The sequence below is a fragment of the Eurytemora carolleeae genome, unplaced genomic scaffold, assembly GCF_000591075.1.
Source record: "Eurytemora carolleeae unplaced genomic scaffold, Eaff_2.0 scaffold1078, whole genome shotgun sequence".
NCBI classification, from domain to species: Eukaryota; Metazoa; Arthropoda; class Copepoda; order Calanoida; family Temoridae; genus Eurytemora; species Eurytemora carolleeae.
In genome coordinates, this window is record NW_019396969.1 from 73,223 (window position 1) to 93,286 (window position 20,064).

Here is a 20,064-nt window from a genome sequence, read left to right on the forward strand (position 1 = left end):
AAAACAATTAACACCTGCATATCTATATATATATTATCTTTGTCTGCTACAAGCAATTTAGGAAGGAGGTTTCTACCTGCCTGCATATCTATATATATATTATCTTTGGATGACAGTCTGGAATTTTAAATTATGATTAAAGGGACTGTAAGCGCAATTTAAAGAAACTATCCATGCAAAGATGACTACGGCCGATTTACAACGGTAGTTATCAGACTCATAACTATATTTGATAAATAATGTTGAAGATATTGTTGTTTTTCTAGGTTTATAAACATTATCTAATTCATTTTGAATTGAAGGCCACTTTAAATTACGCTTACATACCCTTTAACGAGTTCCTGTCTAGGTATGCTGTTGCTGCAATTAAGAAGAAATTTTATCATCAGAATCCGCATGCTGCACTTTACGCTCTACAGGTCAATATTTTTAATCAAATTCAAACCTAAATAATTTATACATGAACAATAAATAAGTTCGTGCATCTGAGCTTTAGGCTCGGAAAGAAAAAATATTACTTTTTAAACAAATATTTATATAAATCGATATAATATTTCATATAATTGTGTTTCAAAAACTTATCAGGGTGGTTGTGCCTCTTGTGTGTCCCAATATTTTTGTTTGTTATTGACTGATTTTATCAAAGTTTCTGGGTTGGCGGGGCTCATAAAAAAATCAAAAATGAGGAAATTTGATCATTTTTTTCTGTTTGTTAGGTTATGGAATCTTGTGTAAAGAACTGCGGAGTTCTGATCCACGAGGAGATTGCAACCAAATCCTTCATGGAGGAGCTCAGGGACCTCGTCAAGCAGGGGACAGATGATACAGTCAAAAATAAGGTACTGATCAGGATTTAACTGTTTTAGTCAAATAATTTTTGTTATTTAAACTTCTCCAAAATAAAATGAAAAAATCAGAGAATATATTTGAAAAACTTATTATTCGATACAAATTAAGCAATGTACAACGTCGACCAGTAGTGGTCTGTAGAAAGTTAAGCGCATGATCAGTTAGATCGATTTTTCACTCTATTTTCTTTCAGGGTCTAATGGCAAAGTGTAGGAAAATCAAATGTTTTCTAAATTGTTTATTCTAATTAATTGTTTTTATTAACATTAAGTCTGACCCTTACTTAAACATTAAATACAATTTTAAAATCTTGCTAGTTTAATTACTTTTTTTAAACGATCCATTACGATTAACAGCAATATTTGTAGATTCCTCATTAAGATCGTTTCTTGCGATCAATATTGATTTATTTTTAAATTAGAATTTATTATAGGTTCTTGAGCTGCTTCAGACTTGGGGAACGGCGTTCAGGAACTCTCCTAAATATAGAATAGTGACGGATACTCTGCATCTAATGCAGGCGGAGGGATGGAAGTTTCCGCCGGTCAGGTCAGTCAACCTTTAGTTTCAGGCAGTGCTTAGAAATTAGGATCCAGATCCGTTGGATACGCAAGATTTTGGCTTCCTGGATCCGGATCCGTCCAAGGGGTAAATTATCAACCAAAGTAAAACAAACGTTTACTCTCAAAACCCAAATCTGAACTGTTACAAAAATATTTTTTGATCCATATCAAAATTAAATGGATCCTAAGCACTGGTTTTCGGTGTATTGACTTCCTTTTGAAAACCACCCCCTTGTTCTAAATAAATTGTTGTTGCCATATATAGAAGGCTAATGATATTAGATACTAGTTTTTAGAGCGCTTCGCGTCCATCCTCTTATTTTAACTTTTAATTGTGGCTCTATCTTTGAGCATCTTCTCTTTTTTAGTAAAAACAATAACAATAAAGATTCGCGAATTTTTGGATACAACTTTTTGTAAACAAAATTTGGGCCCGATCGGTTCCGCCGTTTTGACGTTTATTGGATACAAACAAACCAAGCAAAGTATTAACTATTTATATAGATAGAAGATAGAAAGATAAACTAATCCCTTTAGAGAGGCGGAGGCTATGTTTGAGGCGGATACTGCTCCGGCTTGGTCGGATGGTGAGGTTTGTCATAGGTTAGTGTAATCATTATTTTGTTTGAAACATTTTTTTATTTAATGACAAAGGGAATGGTGGAGTTGGCACATTTGATGTAGGGGGGGGGGGCGGCCCTGCCTTCATTTTTGGTTCAAATCTTCCAATTTTTTGAGTGCACGCCTAATAAGTGATCGAAATTCCTAAAATAAAATCAAATTGAATTTTAATGACCTCTAATGACCTCCAGAAATAGAAAATATTTCAACTATGGCTTTATGCACATCAAACGAAAGCTAGGGACCCAGGGAATACTGTAGCAGCAAAAAATCCAGTGTTTGACCTTCTAATGACCTCTGACGACCTCTAATGACCTTAATGACCTCCAAAAATGAAAATGTTTTAACTATGGCTTGATGCATATCAAATGAAAGCTAGGAACCCCAGGAATACACTAGCAGCAACAAATCCAGTGTTTGACCTTCTAATGACCTCTGACGACCTCTAATGACCTCCAAAAATGAAAATGTTTTAACTATGGCTTTATGCATATCAAATAAAAGCTAGGAACCCCAGGAATATAGTAGCAGCAACGAATCCAGGTCATTAAGGGTCGTTAGAGGTCATTAGAAGGTCAAACACTGGATTAGTTGCTGCTACTGCATTCCTGGGGTTCCTAGCTTTCGTTTGATATGCATCAAGCCATAGTTAAAACATTTTTATTTTTGGAGGTCATTTAGGTCATTATAGGTCGTTAGAGGTCATTAGAAGGTCAAACACTGAATTTTTTGCTGCTACTGCATTCCTGGGGTTCCTAGCTTTTAATTGATATGCATAAAGCCATAGTTAAAACATTTTCATTTTTGGAGGTCATTAGAGGTCGTCAGAGGTCATTAGAAGGTCAAACACTAGATTTGTTGCTGCTAGTGTATTCCTGGGGTTCCTAGCTTTCGTTTGATATGCATCAAGCCATAGTTAAAACATTTTCATTTTTGGAGGTCATTTAGGTCATTAGAGGTCGTAAGAGGTCATTAGAAGGTCAAACACTGGATTTTTTGCTGCTACTGTATTCCCTGGGTCCCTAGCTTTCGTTTGATGTGCATAAAGCCATAGTTGCAATATTTTCTATTTCTGGAGGTCATTAGAGGTCATTAGAGGTCATTAAAATTCAATTTTATTTTATTATAGGAATTTAGATCACTAATTATACAAAAATATTAATGTATTGCTTAAATTCTGGCTATTGCACTTTTAAAAAGTTTAAATATGACATTTTTGATTTATTTTAGGCATACCTTTTATGATAATCATTCACTTTATAAATGTAAACAACGTTAAATTAGCTTATTCATAAATTTTGTTTAAGGTTGCTGGAAATATTGAGACTAAATACAAGTGCTCCGAATATGGTATTTCTCTTACTGAGAAGTGGAACACCGACAACACCCTCAACGCTACCCTGGACATTCAGGTAAAACTAAAATACTACTGAACTTGTATTTTTTAATTTAGCAAATCCTTTATCACCTCGCCTCCATTTTTTAAAACTCTAAGAATTAGCTATGTCGTAAGATTTTTTTCCCACTGAAATAGGGAAAATCGTCTTTTTTCTCCATTGTTTTTTGAGTTTTAGCTCCTCTTCGCTTGGCAAATTGAAAAAAAACTGAATGGAATCAGCTGTTCCTGGCTAAGAAGTTGAGAATGTTAGCCGGAAGTGTATCATTTAGACAAAGAAAAGAGCAGCAGACATTATGACGAGCTTGTTTAGTAGAGAGAATTGATATATTATTGATAGTTTCATGATAAAAGATCTTGCCTACCTAGGTTCAAAGTTATTTACCCTTTATATGTGCAGGATAAGGTTATGCCCGGTCTGAAGGTCACCCTGGATGGAAACTTTAAGCCCAACACTGGCAGCGTTGCTGGTAGGAATATTAAATTTGTACATAAGATCAACAATCAAGCAATGTTTTTTTTTTAAATATTCCCTCTTTCCCGGTATTTACCCCCCCCCTGTGCTAAAAAAAAAATCAGACCTATGTGACAATAATTAATATAAATTTTCATTTAAAAACATTTTTATTACAACTTCAATTTTGTTTTAGTAATTTAATAATGTTTTTATATCTCAGGTAAGCTGAAGACTGAATACAAGCATGATCGTCTTGTGTTTGCCACGGATATGAACTTGGCCGCTAACCCCGCCATCAACTTGAACGCCTCTGTCGGCCACGGTGCCTGGGCGGTCGGATACGCCACCTCATTCGATACTGCCAAGTCGGCCATCACCAAGAACCACTTTGCTGTTGGGTACGCTACCAAGGAGGCAGTTCTTCACTGCACTTGCAACGACGGAAAGGTAGGGTTTGTTCATGTTGTGTTGATTAGTTCACATGTCCTAGGACAAATTTAATATCGAGGCAATGTCCCTTTTGATAGGCTTTTTTGCCTGTTTTGTATTGTTCAAGTAGAGTTTTTTGTACAAAAGCTTTTATTCTGATATTTGCTCTTTTCAGTGTCAAAATTGACCCTGATTATTAATGATAAAGGGCACTGGGTAATAAAAGAAAACTGAATTATAATACAGATTTGAAATCTTGTTGGTTATATTAAGTTTCCATAAAGAACTGCCTGCAATCGTTGAGGCTTTATACATCTATCAGAGACTGCTAAGGTCCATGGAGATTTTGATTTTATTATTAATATTTTCTGATTTTAGACTTTCGGTGGCGGAATCTACCACAGAATCAACCCAAGTCTTGAGACCGGAGTTTCCATCTCTGCTGCTCTTGGTAAGTACTAAGATCTAGAGCCCCTTAAGATATGGGGGGGGGGTAGTGTCGCACTATTCAGAGGGGTGGGGGTGTATCGCAGCTCACAGATGTTGCGGGAGGGGGGTCAAGGTAAAACACGTGGAGCTATTGCACCATACATTCAATTTGATTATTTTGGGAAAATGTACACTTTCATTCGGGCCATAACTAAGCTAGTTGTTCAGCTCTCAAAACTAAATATTCCTCATCTTATATTATTTGTCTGTGGCCTAGTTTTATGATAATCTCGGTGCGCAACTTACTCTTTTTATTACAGGAGGCAGTGCCGCTTTTGGTGTTGGTTGCAAGTATGATCTTGGACCAGATGCCAGTATTAGAGCTAAGGTTGACAACTCCAGTAAGGTGAATAAAACTCGCGTTTTTAGGGGAAAAGTGAAGTATGCTAGTTTTATTTTCTAATTCATGCTTCAAGGACGCACAGGGTCTCCCACAAGATATTAGATTGTTAACGGCTTTAAATTACGATTTTTGGGACTATTCAGAAGAATGAATCATTTCAAAAATTGTTTAATGTTTAAAAGTTATTCGAGTATGTTGGCGTTAAAGATTGGAGATACTCCAATATGATATAAGACGTAGGTTAAAGAGATCAGTATTTGTATCAGAAATCTATTTCTTCAATTCCGCACTAAATCTTTATATTCTCATACTTATCGATTTCTTACTTCAATATTTTAATTTACGTCAAATGCCAACTTTATCATAATCCTCGCGACATTTATTATTGGAGGATTTCTTAGTTGAGCAAATATTAATATTTCCTTCATTCCCTGTTCATGACATTTCATGGTTCAGTGTAGATGGGAAATAACATTTTTAAACTATTTCAGGGTGTATATTTTCTTTATAATAAAAGAAAACATTCGTATATATGTTCCCCAAGGCTGGCTAAACGGCTGGACCGAATGGGCCGATATTTTTTGTGGACATTCATGGGTAGACAAATTAAATTTGATTTTGCCCACAGTTTTCATTTTTTTTTATTTCATACCTTTTATTTATCCAATTTTACTATTCTAATATTTTTTACTCATTTCTTCAAATTCACATGATCAGTTAAATTATTTAAATCAATTTTATAAATTTTAGGTTGGTCTGAGCTACCAGCAGAAGTTGAGGGATGGTATCACTGTAACCCTGAGCAGCAACATTGACGGAACCAAGCTTAATGCTCCTGGACACAAGCTTGGCCTGGCCCTGGAGATGTCTGCTTAAACAATGTTCTTCAGGAAACCTTCAAATATATCTAGACAACTTTTAACTATGGCATATTTATAGGGTGTATTTTTTCTCGTTAATGTTTTATCTTCAGGGAAATAACTGATTTTTAATAGATGAAATAGCTGATTTTTTACAAATGAAATAACTTTTCTTTTTATGTCCAATTTTTCATTTTCTCACCCTAGTTTTTAAACAATGTTGTAATTCTTAAAGTATTTTCCTGGATTAATAATAAGAAGTATAATCGGCATTCTTATTAAAACGGGAAGCTACATTAGCAAAAATATCTTTTGATGGAAATTTACGTTTTAAGGCATTTTTTGATATCCTCACCTTATCGTACACTTACATTTTTCGATGTTTTAAAGCTTTTTTATCTCTACAATGATGAACATGAAATTTTTCCTATTTTAAACTTCTGTTTTTGTTCAATTTTCATGGGTTACTTATGAAGGAATTTTTAGAATCCGTAAATATACTCAACTCTACAGTCCTACTAGACCTGACAATATTAGCTAGATCTGTGTTTAGTTATCTTCTATTTCTGCACTTCTTCAAAACCTATTTATCCAGTGTTTCGTGACGTTAAATGTACTCTCCGTTTCGAACACTGCTTTCGAAATTCGATGATAAATGTCTGGTGATTTTTTTTCTCGCAAATTTGAGCTAGAATCAAGTTCTCTCGTTAGTCAAACGATTGACGTGCATTTTAGTTTTTAAGTGGCTGTTTTTTTCTAGCAAAACTAAAAATACTAAAAAAATAGTTTCGAAGGATTTCTTGCATTTCTTGTGATTTTAGTTGGTACGTTTTTAGACTTTCGGAGATAAGACTTAAATTCGCGTTTATCTTTTCGCGACATTTTGGTCAATCTTCCCAATATTAAATTATATAATAATCCCTAGCCTTGTATTAGACTCGAAATTATAAATATTACAGAGAGGATGGGTAAAGCTAAGAAGATTAAGGTATCTAAGAATGAGAAGGGACCGGAGTCTCTGGCTGATCAAATAAATCAAGGGAACTACGCTGCTCCTTCAGGTATTGCTTTAACGTGAATAGAAGTAGTTGGACTGTAAGCACAATCTCGATTAAACTCGTTGATTAGAAGGCATGTCAAATTCACAATGGTTCTCTTATCAACTGTCAGATGAAGTAGTTACTATATATCTGAATTTGTCTAGATGAAACTTGATTTTTACAGTTTCTTCAGTGATATTAGTAAATAACTAGCGTCACCCTCACTTCTGATCAATGAGCTAATCGGATTTGTTAATTATCAAAGAACATGGGCCAACCAATATTTTAACTTTACGTTTTTATGTAAAACAATTTTCAACGTTTCTTGAAAACTTTCCCGGAAATGTTTCCAGTTTCCTGTTTTCCTGGTTCCTGAATGAGTTGGGTTTCCTGTTTCCTGGAAGTGTTTCATAATTACTAAACTTTAATTATGATTATGTTTAGGTCGTGTTAAGGACAGGAAGAGGAAGAATGAGGATGATGTCGAAGAGTATGTGGAAGGAAAACTCAGCAGATCTATCATGCAGCAAGCAAGGCTTCAGGTACAAACCTAGATTCAGAATAAACCTTATGGTTATATTTCTTGACGAATTATTACCGTCCCCCTTCTAAAATCAATGTTTCTTAAAAGAATGTATGTAATTTTTAGTCTTAATTTCTTGTTAAAATAGGGAAGATGTAAAAATGTTGGTTAAAAATCGTGCCGTTTATCTACATAAATATGTATAAATAAAATTTTCTTTACATCTTGTGTTCACAGATTTTTCTTCTGAACACATTGCCTGGATTTGGTGAGTGAACTGACTTGTACTTTAGTCAGTTCATTTTCATCCTGGCAAAGAGTAAACTCGCAATTAGTTCTGTTCGTTCTTAAACCTTGTGTTTAGTGAACAGAGGACTTAGTGTGCACATTCAAGATATTTTTATACGTTCAAAGCTTTCTATTCATTCCATGATTGTAAATGAGGTTTTCGTATATCAGAGTTTCCTCTAAAAACGTAGAAAATGCAAATTAACTTGAAATACTACGATAAAAAATAATTCATCGAATTACTTACATGATCGATTCATTGCCTGGATTTGGTGAGTGAACTGATTTATATCATTGTCAGCTCATTTTCATCTTGGCAAAGAGTAAACTCACAATTTGTTCTGTTCGTTCTTGTGTTCAGTGAACAGAGGACTTAGTGTGCACATTGAAGATATTTTTATACGTTCAAATCTTACTGTACTGTTACTACGATTGTAAATGAGGTTTAGGTTAATCAGAGTTTCTTAAAAACGTAGAGAAAATGCAAATTAACTTGAAATACTACGATAAAAATAATCTATATTTTTAATCGAATTACTTACATGATAGATATATTGCCTGGATTTGGTGAGTGAACTGACTTATACCTTAGTCAGTTCATTTTCATCCTGGCAAAGAGTAAAGTCACAATTTGTTCTGTTCGTTCTTAAACCTTGTGTTTAGTAAACAGAGGACTTAGTGTGCACATTCCTGTTAAAATATTTTTATACGGGTAAAGTCTGTCATACTTACTACGCTACGCTCTTAAACCTTGTGTTGAGTGAACAGAGGTCGTTTTGTGCACATTTACATAAAAATATATAAAAAAGCAGCATTAAATTGATGATTCTTTGGTATAAATTAAAGGAGCATGTATAATTGTAAAAAGGAATTTTGAAGTTAATTTATGATCAATAATAAATCCAAATTAAGAAATTTAAAAATGTGTTATTCAGGCGGCAGAGTTGGAAAAGGAGTTGGGTACTGGTGTTAAACCTAAACCAAAGGAGACTAAACTCTCTCTTGGAGATGAGGATGAAGATGATGATCTGGAGGAAGACGACCTGGAGATTCAGAAATACGATGATAAGTAAGTTTTTCTTTCAAACCAGCGCAAAGCTCTTACACTGCTGAAAATGTATTAACACCTAGGTTAAGTCCGGATTCCTGCAGAATTGCAGATTTTCTCTGAACCGGTTTTTTATCTTTCTGGGTTTATGTGTGGCAGGGTTCTCAAATTTTGCAACTTTTTAAAACCGCCAGGAGACGTAGTAAAAAATCAAAATGTTGTAGCCAAAAATCAAAGCCCAAAAGTTCTTTGTGATTTTCGCCGATTTCAAATTTTTGGTAGTACATAAGTAGTCGTACAGTTTACTTAGAGCATTGATTTTTACATACAACACATCTTCTGACTTAAATTTTAGGGACACTGCCAATTATAGTTAAAAGAAATAAATAATAAACCATCATAATTCCCTTTTTGATAATCCCAGTCTGAATAAGTAAACCCACATTTTAAGAATTCACTTATTCACACGAGTACTGAAAAAAAAACTTTATTTGAGCACAAACAATTGACTTGTTATCCGAAAATTTATTGCGAATGTGTTATTTGACGCTTTTATATAAGGATTAAATGAAGTAACGGAAGTCAGTCCCTTGCTGTCAAAATTCTCAACTCTTGATATTATGATTTTTAAGATTTCTTCGAGATTTTTAAAAAAAATTGTATTTCATTTTTGTTTTTATAGGGAGGTGACTGTTGATGAGAACGATGACCTTGCAGTTCGAATGTTTATGAGCAGGTTAATGAATACTTATTTTATCTAAATTGATAAACTTGCTCCATTCATTCCATGCTGACGCGAATAAATACTTGGAATCTAGCTCAAATATAACATTTTTTTTGAATATTTGTTAGCTAAATTAACGATATTTTGAGAAGTTTGTTAATTTTTGGTTGACATTTTGTAAGTATTGTGGTTCCATATAGTCAAAAACAAGACTAGTTTCTNCCCCCTCTCAGTTTCAAAATATTTTTCCTCCGATGTTGGGCATGTTTATGTTTAATTGGGGAAAATAAACTTGTCAAATGTGTTTATACATACCCTTGCCTGAAAGCAGGGAAGAGGTTTTTTTTCTGTTGATGATTGATTGGAAATTTAATTATTTTTTTCAGGTTTTTATGCTAAAATTCAGTTTTAAAATAATTTAGTTTTGAAAAAAAATCAGAGCTTGAAAGTCCAACATTAATTTAGTCTTTGTCCATATAAATGAATAAAGTTTGTACATTCTGAATTTTGTTTGTTTTTCACTTTGGCTAGACATTACTTTGAAATATTCCAGCCGTAATTTCTACCAATTCGTGAAATTATTAACACCCATTGGATGGTGTGCATGATTAATGCATGTATTGATAAATGTTTTTGCAGGGAGTGTGAACCCCGGCGAACCATTGCTGACCTGATTATGGAGAAGATTGGGGAAAAGAAAACTGAGATAGACACACAGTGCTCAGAACCTGGAGATATGTTTAAGTAAGTGAAGAACTAAATATCGATCGGTCGGTGTTGTTTTAAATAACGATTATTATACCACATTCTTATCGGATTTACTACGTAGCCAAATCCGGAATATTTCTTGTTATTGTCACCCATTTTGTGTAATAATTATGATATTCCACGAACCAAGTGACAATATCAAGAATTATTCACCGCGAACTTGATAGATAGATAGATCCACGACCTAAGTGACAATATCAAGAATTATTCACCGGGAACTTGATAGATAGATAGATCAATTTAAAATAAGAATTAACATATTAATTCTGGGAATGCATTTAAATCCTCCAAGAATGTGGTATAATATTATTATGCGTAGGAAGAAAGTGTAATAATCAAAATTATTGTTATAATATTGAAAGAAAAACCGTGGAATAATTTTGATTATTCACCTCAGGCTGCGCCTTTCGGTGAATAATCAAAATTATTCCACGGTTTTTCTTTCAATATTATAACAATAATTTTGATTATTACACTTTCTTCCTACGCATAATATATTAATATTCAGATAGTGTTGTCAATTGTCAATTTTACCCTGTAAACCTTTATTAAAAAATTGCATTTTTTATATTTTTTATTTTTGATGTTATATTCTCGCTATTTTCTTGGGAAGATAAATTATATTAAAAGTAAACGCCATTTTAAAAGATTGTGAATATCATTCCCTGATAATTAAAACCATTTAGTGTCCTGTCGCTCCATAAATGGAGAATCTTATCACATTTAGTTTTAGACCCTTAAACACGTGATTTATATTTTCCTAACTTATTTACAATTCGTCGTTTTAGAGAGCTGGATCCGCGAGTACAGAGTATGTACGAAGAGGTTGGAACTATTCTCTCAAAATACAGGTACTAAAAATATAATATAGTTTATGTTGTCGGATGCAAAGGAACTAATGAAACAGAAACCGGGATTGTTACTGCGACGTTTAAGGATAGTTTGATAAATACTCAAATTGTTTCTATGCTTTAAAGTTTTTTTTACCATTTCACATCGTTCTTTTTCACTTAATTGTCAATTGTTTGCTTAAGTTTCTAATAACCTGATAAAAAAAAACAAAAAACGTATTAGTTTTGTTTTTTACTTGCTCGGCGATAGCAAATTGTCGACATATTTAATGTTAATTACCTTGAACCCTTTTCATGGTCAACGTTAATTTCAATTTCCTATATTCTAGGTCTGGTCGTATACCCAAAGCGTTCAAAGTGATAGCACAGTTCAGAAACTGGGAACAGCTCCTTTACATCACACAGCCCGACAAATGGTCAGCTGCTGCACTATATCAGGTAACAAGGTGCGCTGCGAGTAGACATGAGACTAATTCTATGTCGTTTTTTGTTTAACTGTTGGGTTGGTGACGTGAACATTGAAATTTAGAGTTCAGGAATTTATGGGCTTTAATTGCGACTTGAAACATGTTTTTCTTCCTTGTTAATTGGTTTCTCTTAATAAAGTTTCAATCTACCGGACATCCCTTTACTTTTTAGTAAAGGATATATGAGGGTTTTGATAGACAAAGCCGTAAAATCCCCCAGGAGTAATTCTGCGCCTTATTTTTCGAAATGTGTAATCTATAAGTTTTAAGTAAATTAACTGGTTAAAGCGACAATATTTCTGGCTGAATTCTTTTTTTCAACCATTCACATAAAAATTTCTAACTGAAAGATTTTAGGCTACTCGGATTTTCACATCTAACCTGAAGGAGAAGATGGCGCAAAGATTTTTTAATCTCATTCTCCTTCCTAGAGTAAGGTAAATTGTTAATAATTACTATTTCTGATGAAGTTGCGACTGGCATATTTTCCTAATTATTTTTTTTTTTTGAGCAGTTGTGTTTTTCAAAGCAAATAAGCAACATACCTCCTATTTAATGGCATTGATTCTTGGTCTTGGTTTGATGTTTTGCTTTGATTTGCTTTGTTTGAACATGCAAAAGAGTTGATACCAATAATAACTTATTTATCAGGGACGATATTGATACTTATCACAGACTAAACTTCCATCTCTACCAAGCTTTAAGGTAAATTTGATTATTTCTATTTTGAATTGGCATGACGAGGGGTTAAAGCTGATTGTAATCTTATTTCGAAAGACATCAATTTTTCCCTGTTCTTAACGAGTGGAGAATATTTTTCGCATTTGCTTAGGTTTCCCGATTTACTCTAAATTTTAGCACGCATTTAAGTTTTTCTTCCAACTAAGCTCACCTTTTGTAGTTCTCTGCTGTCAATTTGTTGTATCAATTTATTGTTTTCAGGAAAGCTTTATTTAAACCTGGAGCGTTCTTCAAAGGATTTCTTCTTCCTCTTTGTGAAGAGAGAAACTGCTCCTTAAGAGAATCTATAATTATAGGTAACATTTTCTAGGGGTTAGTGTCATCTTTTTTTTACAAAAATAAAGTTAATTCAGATATAAAGCACTCATTTTAGTCCAAAAGTTTCCCTAATGATAAATACTAGTACCACCAAATTGTTTACTCACGTTCCACATTATTGAAAAGATTAAAACGGTAAAAACTAAGTTTTAGAATAAATACTAGTACCACCCAATTGTTTACTCACGTTCCACATTATTTAATAGATTAAAACTAAGTAAAAACTAAGTTTTAGAATCATTAAATAAACCCTTATACTCTCAAATATTTATGTTACTGAGAGTAAAAAAGTTTTTTTGCACTTTTTGTTGATACGTTGTCCCTTTATTCCGGATTCAGGATACGATATGATATCTTACGGATCCGGATTCTTATCACTGGTTTCTCATTAAATTATATTTCTTCAAGTCTTGAGTCAAATTATAAATTTGCCATTGAAACCCCCCCCCCTTTCCCTCCCTCTCTCTGCTTTTCCTCTTCTTCAGGAATGGGGAGGACTTGAAACTCCAATCCACTGCAACTTATGATTTGATTTGATTTGATTGCTATAGCTATAACTGAAAACGTGAACATTAAAAAGAAAAAACGAAGAATTTGAGTTATTTTCTTGGTCAGCTCCAATTTAAATCCTGTAACTATATTAAAAGGTATTATGTTTCAGGGTCTGTGCTCGCCAAGAATTCTATCCCAGTACTTCACTCTTCTGCAGCTATGATGAAAATTGCTGAAATGGAATATAGTGGAGCTAACTCTATATTTCTCAGGTTGAGATATTTAACCAAAAGTTGTAATTATTTGCCAACTACTATTTTCAAGCGTTAAAGAAGATTTTAAAGGAAACTCCGAAACGTATTTTGTCATTTTTTAGAATTTAATATTTTTAGAGTTTTGTTGGACAAAAAGTATGCTTTACCATACAGAGTCATTGATGCCATTGTTCATCATTTTCTAGGATTCAGGTAAAAAATTTATTTATCTAGGATCAAGCTCGATTTACAACCTCTATAGATTATCTTATCCAGAATTTCTCAATATATGGCTTAATTTTATCTCAGTTGCTATATTCTGAAAGTTTCAAAAAACCCCATCTTTGTGAATCTCTCTGATTTATTCCTGAAGGGTATTATTTGCTAAGTAAGGGAAAATAAACAAATTGTTGGATAAAAAGTATTAAGAAGGATTAAATCATGCCTTAACATGTCCAACTTTAACCATATCTTGCTTAATCCTAATCTCAATCTCAATCATTTTCTAAATTTTATTACTAGGAGTGAGAAAAGAGAACTTCCTGTTCTATGGTTCCAATGTTTCCTAACCTTCTCCCAGAGATATAAACAAGATATCAGCTCGGAACAGAAACAAGCTCTTCTAGATCTATGCAAGGTAATGTTGGGGCAATTAAAGGGAATGTTCTATCATTTGGGGAACTTTAGTATTTAGTATCTTGTTGATTTTTTAATTGCGTTTTTTAAGCTTTTGTTATTTTTACTGAAGTTTCGTCCAAATTGCTTTTTGCTTTTTTAAAACTATTCAATTATTTTGTTAAATGTCTTGCTACAGCAATGTAAAACTATAAAAATGTTCTGTGCTTTGTTTTTATTTGTTAGTTAAACGGCTGTACCAAATTGGCTGATATGTTTGAGGAAACCCATGGGTACCAAAGAATAATTAAAATTCTTTTTTAAAATTTGTATATTTTTTAATTTAACGGGCAGCGCTGGGAACTTATGCTTGCACTAAAACTGATTTTGTTCAGATCCAAGTCCATCATGGAATTACCCCTGAAATTAAGAGAGAACTACAACACGGAAAATGCCGCGATGAAGAACTAGATGAACCCCCAAATATGGAAATGTGAACACCAGAGGAATACATCAACCCTAACACTAGATCAGACCAGTGGATTTCTTTCTCAGATCGCCGACCAGAGAGAACCCAGCGAGAGCGGAAATTCAGAAAATTTTCAAGAAAATCTTATTTTTGTACCTGCATTCATTCAGTTTGATAAATCTTTGAGATAATATTTTATTTTCAGAGAAGGTCAACGGTAAGATGGGAGCATACAAGTACGTATCCGAGCTCTACCGCAAGAAGCAGAGTGATGTCATGAGATATCTTCTCAGGATTAGGTAACAATAAAATCCGTTCGGATATCACATATTTTAAAAATTTCAACCGGAATTAAATCTGCCAACGTTAGAAGGAAATTTCGGTTCACCAATTTGAAGTTCTTATTTCAGAACAGTGGCTCACCTCACGTTCTTAAAATATTGCATAGAAGACTTTTAATATTGAATGAAAGAATTGTGAGTAAACATCCTTACTTCGTGGACTTTTGCCATTAAATATTGAGATATTTTTCAAAAATTATCGTGACAAATTCATTTGCCAACATTTTTGTTCAATTTTTACATTTTATTTTGTATTTAGATGCTGGCAGTACAGGCAGTTGAACCGTGTACACCGTGTACCCCGTTCAACCAGACCTGACCGAGCCAGGAGACTAGGATACAAGGCCAAGCAAGGTGAAATTAATCTTGAAAATATTTCTTCTTTCTAGGTTGGTAAATCTTTAAATTGTGGGGAACTTTTTTTGTGAAATAGTCTCCCTTCCTTTTTATGAAAGTCCTAACCTCTTTGCACTAAGAAATTTTTGCCCACAGCTGGATGAGATATGGATTTTAACATAGCACAATTTTTAAATAATTTCTCTTCAGGTTTCGTTATCTACCGTGTGTGCATGAGGCGAGGTGGCAGGAAGCGTCCTGTTGCTAAGGGATGCCCCTATGGTAAACCCAAGACTTCTGGTTCCGTCAAGCAGCAGAAACCAGAGAGGAATCTTCAGTCCATTGCTGAGGAGAGGGTGAGAAAACTATATTTTAAACCAGGGAGTCTGCATCGGTACCTACCCTTGAGACCTTATTTGATCAATAAAGTGTTGTTACTAGTGTTTAATTCTGATCATTCCTAAATTGTTTCTTACTGCATGAATGTGCAAGCTACTCTTGTAGAGAACTTATGAATATTGAATATCTAATTCCTACACATGGAATCCAGCGTCCCAGCACATAATTAGAATAAGTATGATTATTAATGTTTATTATTATGTATTATTATTGTTTAGACCGGGCGTAGGTTGAAGGGTCTGAGAGTTTTGAACTCCTACTGGGTTGGAGAGGACTCCACCTACAAGTATTTCGAGGTATTAATTGCTATCTGCATTATAAAATTAATATTTTATAATTCAAACTTCTAAAAATGAATTTGTTCTCTAATAAACGACTTCAAATAGTGGCATGGCAACTCTTGGCATTAAGATAGTGGGGTTAAAAATTCAATAATTTCGACATCGAATCAAAATATCCCCAAAAAATGAGTAACTTCGGTATAAATAAATCTGCTTAATACTAAACTAAAATAAAATTATCAATCTATTCCTTAATGTTAAAACTCGCCATGTTTAAGAATAATTGTTATCTTTGTGGCATGCTTAATATATATATTTAGGTGATCATGATCGATCCCTTCCACAAGGCTATCCGTCGTGATCCCAAGATCAACTGGATGTGCAGCCCTGTTCAGAAACACAGGGAGCTTAGAGGTCTTACCCACGCAGGTCAGCTTTATTATAATTTATTCAGTGGATTAATATTTGGGTTTTCATTCGTCTCCGGCTTCTGATATCGAATTCAGGTCTTTTTATACTTTACGGTGACTGGATTTAATGAGTTTGAGTCATGTCAGGTATTGAGACAGTTCAACCACCTGTCTTGAATCGGTGATATGGCATTTGTTCACGACTTATCGACATACACTACAGGGTTAACAACTAAAGACGACCCAAAACTCATAACATTCTAAGCTTGAATTTTGGTTTCAATTGAGCATTGTGATGGTTGACTAAATAATTACGCATAGAAACATGCTAGTTTTGGCCTACAAGGCCCTGAAAGAAAGACAATTGGCGAAACAAATTTCGTGCAGTCGTCTTTGAAGTCTCAACCTTTGAGAGTAACCCTGTACACGGTAGTATTTGAATCGACGTTAGGTATCTCGAGGGTTTTAAAGTTTATTTATAGTCTGCCTAGCATTTATCAGTTCTGAACTTGGTTAATGATTAGTTTAGGTTTTGTATACGTCTTTAAAGTAGGCTTAGGATACTGCTTGGATCAATTTTAGTTCTTGCTAGTATCTTGAAACGAAAACTGGGTTTTTCTTTTATTGGTATTGTGGAAGTAGGACGTCCCTAAAATTCTTATTTTATTTTATGGAGGATTTAACATTTATTAAATAGTGTCTGCTTCAGTAACCGAGTTTAATGTGTTTGAACTACTTGCCACCGGTTTTAATTTAAATCACTGATTCAAATCCTTCCTTTATCTTAAACTTTGAATCTGTAGTTCAAATTGAACCGGCAGTAGGTAGTTCAACGATGTAGCATCTGTTCTTCTATTAACTTAGTATTTTCTAGGAAAGAGTTCCCGTGGATTGGGTAAGGGTAGAAGGTTTACCCAGACTAAGGGAGGATCTAGGCGTGCATCTTGGCTCAGGAAGAACAGCATCAAGCTCAGGAGGAAGCGTTAAGCAAGGAAGGTTTCCACGTCAAAAAAAATATTATTTCTTATATTAAAAATTTATTACATGGGTGAATTTTTTATATAAGCCCCCGTCTTCGTAGTTTGCAGTGCACTTCTTAGGACTTGAAATACGGAACTTTAAAAGAGGAATATTTACCCATTAGGGGAATTTAACCCCCCCCCCCCCCTCAGGATGAAATTAAGAATTGGACATACATTTCTCATTGGATATTTTCTTCCGAAAAATGCATTAAATGCATTAAGCAAAGTCACAAAAGCAATTTCGGGGGTAAAAATTAGTCGATACCTAAGGTTTCGTTTTTTCTTCATATTTTTGACTGGACAATTGATTAGATCTTGAGAGGAGGTTTATCACTCTGCTTCACCAAACCAACATTTTTGTTACAATTTCTAAACTTGTCAATAAACTGTTGGTTCATTAATGAATTGTTTTATTATCTGGAGATATCGTCAGTTGTCAGGGATCCGAGTTAAGCTGAATATCGGTGCCTAGGATCTAGATCTGGAACCGTTGAATCCGGAATATTTCATCTTCCTAGATCCGGTTCCGCGAACAAATACGGATACAAGAGTAAAAAGGATAATGTTACTTCTGTTCTACGGCAGTGCCGTCCTATAGTACTTACGTCCTACGATTCTTCGGACCTACGACAGCTTTAGGTCGTACATTGCATTTTTTTTATCTGACCTACGCAGGAACAGTAGATATAGTCGGTATGTAGTTTGACAGTGCTACCAGAAGGATCGATGTGTCGGATGCACAACTTTTTAAGGTTGGAAAAACGGCAAATTGAAGCTGCGGAAAATCACGTGCGAGCAGGTCCGGAATATCGTAGGACGGATGTAACCCAATCCAAAATGTTTTACCAAAAACTGCTAACAAACATAATTTTACGCTTAAAAAGCATTATCTTAGTGTTACAAAATGGAATTGATACATACAAGTGTTGTATCACGGTTAAGTGTAAAAATATCTTCTAATTGTTTATCATGTATCTGTATCGCACACTGCTGAAAATGAACCATCAGGTTTCAAGTCAAAACAACTCATTTTTTTCGGACTATATTAATATGAAAGGCTTCTTTATAATCCTAATTTTGTGAATTTTCTTGAACAGGCACACAAGACATGTTTTGGCAAAAAAAAATCGAAGCCTAAGTGTACTGTATAATTGCCTAAATACTGCCTTAAAAGACTTTATATTAAATTCAGTTGAAATTACATCAAACTTTTTTGGGCCGCATTTTGACAGTCTGGCAACTGCTTTAGAGGGGTTTGAGTTTTTTGTTTAAGAAAAATAAAAAATTTGGAGACCATTCTATGAATGATACTGTTAAAAAATATCGACAACAAACTCGGAAGAAGCAGATTAAAGTCTTGAAATGAAATTTTTGTTTAATTTAAGACCTCTGAATGCACTTGATTTCTACAATTGATTGGCTCAAAATTCCCTAGGTGGCATTGTCTGAAAATTGAGAATATAACTTAGTAGCCTGCATTTAAACATTAGGTGTTTTGACTTGAAACCTGATTTTCAGTAGTGTGATCCGTACAGTCTCGTGTTTTTGGGTATTTCTGTGCATAGCTATAAATCTCGTAAGACTTTTTTAACGAATTTCGCAAGAAACTAGAACTAGCCGTTTTTACTTGTTTCTAATTGTGGTAAAGTGCGATTAAGAACAGCACGGCCTCTAACAATTTATAGTTATGGTCCCTAAATTGTATGCAACAATCTATTGAAAGGAACGGTAAAATATTTCAAAATTTATCAAAAAAATCGTTTAAAGGAAAATGAATTAATTAACAAACTTAATTAAGTTGTAAGGTTCGTATGGTAAATGCATTAAATCTAATGAAAATGGAAAAGGGAATGTATTTAAAAAGAGAAAGTAAATGGAATTCTTGTGTTAGCAAAGTGATTTTTCTCTCTCGATATGTAATATTTTGACCATATGTAATTTTTTCTTGACCCCTTGGCCTTTAATATTATTCTACACCTGAAGGGTGTAAACAAGTGTTTAATGTCCAGTCTTCAATGAATTTCCAACAGTATTAAAGGTACTTAAAGAGACTATTGACATAAATTGAAGCAATGCAATTCCATCTAATTAAAGAGTGGAATGTTCAATTCACGATGTTACAGGGTTACCCACAAAGGAAGAGACGATTGTACGGAATTTAAGGATACCGTGCACACGTCAGACTAAAGTTAATTTCATGATGGATTAGAATCTTGTAGGTTTTCAGTCTTAGCTCCTCTTATTTAAGAGCTATAAGAAGAAGAATATGTAACTGGATAGTTTATCAGAGAACCCTTACTAATTCATCGGAGATTCCTTACAACATCATCGGAGAGCCTTTTTCTACCTTATCGGAGACCCAATTGCCTTTTCAACGGAGACTCATTACTACCTCATCGGAGACTTCTTCCTACCGTATCAAAGAACCCTTCCTATTTTAACGAAATCCTATTAATCCCTTATCAGAGACCTCTTTATATTTGATTGGAGACCCCTTACTATTTGATAAGAGATATACTTTCTTATCAGAGACCCCTTACTATTTCATAGCAGACCCCTTCTTATCTCATTATAGACCCCTTACTATTTTTACTTACTGGAGACCCCATTTTATCTCATTAGAGACCCCTCGCGTTCTCCTCTGATATTCAACTCTAACTTGTCAGAAAC

General features: G+C 34.0%; 4 protein-coding genes across 4 annotated transcripts in view; all 4 read left to right on the top strand.

The window, feature by feature from the left end:
* LOC111710628 (hepatocyte growth factor-regulated tyrosine kinase substrate) overlaps positions 1-3,178 on the top strand; it is a 3,950-nt gene extending 772 nt beyond the window's left edge. Inside the window, exons 2-6 of the mRNA XM_023484743.1 lie at positions 350-419; positions 717-839; positions 1,283-1,398; positions 1,950-2,015; positions 3,163-3,178. Coding sequence (XP_023340511.1) covers positions 350-419; positions 717-839; positions 1,283-1,398; positions 1,950-2,015; positions 3,163-3,178 — 391 coding nt within the window. The remainder of the gene's footprint in view (positions 1-349; positions 420-716; positions 840-1,282; positions 1,399-1,949; positions 2,016-3,162) is intronic.
* A 162-nt stretch (positions 3,179-3,340) lies between these two features.
* LOC111710622 (voltage-dependent anion-selective channel) lies at positions 3,341-6,967 on the top strand (the record flags this gene model as incomplete). The annotated part of the gene is given in 7 exon segments (XM_023484736.1): positions 3,341-3,445; positions 3,830-3,899; positions 4,107-4,333; positions 4,694-4,766; positions 5,065-5,150; positions 5,898-6,037; positions 6,494-6,967. Coding segments are annotated over 6 exon segments (687 nt in total), but the record flags the coding sequence as incomplete, so codon positions are not given.
* Positions 6,958-14,811, top strand: LOC111710621 (bystin). Its single transcript, XM_023484735.1, has 14 exons — positions 6,958-7,068; positions 7,492-7,589; positions 8,794-8,927; positions 9,589-9,642; positions 10,270-10,374; positions 11,187-11,249; positions 11,579-11,687; positions 12,074-12,153; positions 12,368-12,421; positions 12,659-12,753; positions 13,437-13,539; positions 13,660-13,734; positions 14,044-14,158; positions 14,532-14,811. The coding sequence occupies exons 1-14, from the start codon at positions 6,972-6,974 to the stop codon at positions 14,631-14,633; spliced, it is 1,284 nt and encodes a 427-aa protein (XP_023340503.1). The 5' UTR covers positions 6,958-6,971; the 3' UTR covers positions 14,634-14,811.
* Positions 14,806-17,795, top strand: LOC111710623 (60S ribosomal protein L15). Its single transcript, XM_023484737.1, has 7 exons — positions 14,806-14,904; positions 15,206-15,300; positions 15,493-15,638; positions 15,900-15,977; positions 16,283-16,391; positions 17,247-17,364; positions 17,707-17,795. Exons 1-6 carry the CDS (start codon positions 14,828-14,830, stop codon positions 17,357-17,359), a joined length of 618 nt encoding a protein of 205 aa, XP_023340505.1. The 5' UTR covers positions 14,806-14,827; the 3' UTR covers positions 17,360-17,364; positions 17,707-17,795.
* The last annotated feature ends 2,269 nt before the right edge of the window (positions 17,796-20,064 follow it).

Bases quoted from the DNA above. Each gene is read 5' to 3' on its own strand.
- LOC111710623 (XM_023484737.1), top strand. From the start codon at position 14,828: ATGGGAGCATACAAGTACGTATCCGAGCTCTACCGCAAGAAGCAGAGT. The intron at 15,978-16,282 runs GTATTAATTGCT...ATATATATTTAG, and splicing joins CCACCTACAAGTATTTCGAG to GTGATCATGATCGATCCCTT. The intron at 16,392-17,246 runs GTCAGCTTTATT...AGTATTTTCTAG, and splicing joins TAGAGGTCTTACCCACGCAG to GAAAGAGTTCCCGTGGATTG.
- LOC111710621 (XM_023484735.1), top strand. From the start codon at position 6,972: ATGGGTAAAGCTAAGAAGATTAAGGTATCTAAGAATGAGAAGGGACCG. The intron at 11,250-11,578 runs GTACTAAAAATA...CCTATATTCTAG, and splicing joins ACTATTCTCTCAAAATACAG to GTCTGGTCGTATACCCAAAG. The intron at 12,154-12,367 runs GTAAATTGTTAA...CTTATTTATCAG, and splicing joins ATTCTCCTTCCTAGAGTAAG to GGACGATATTGATACTTATC.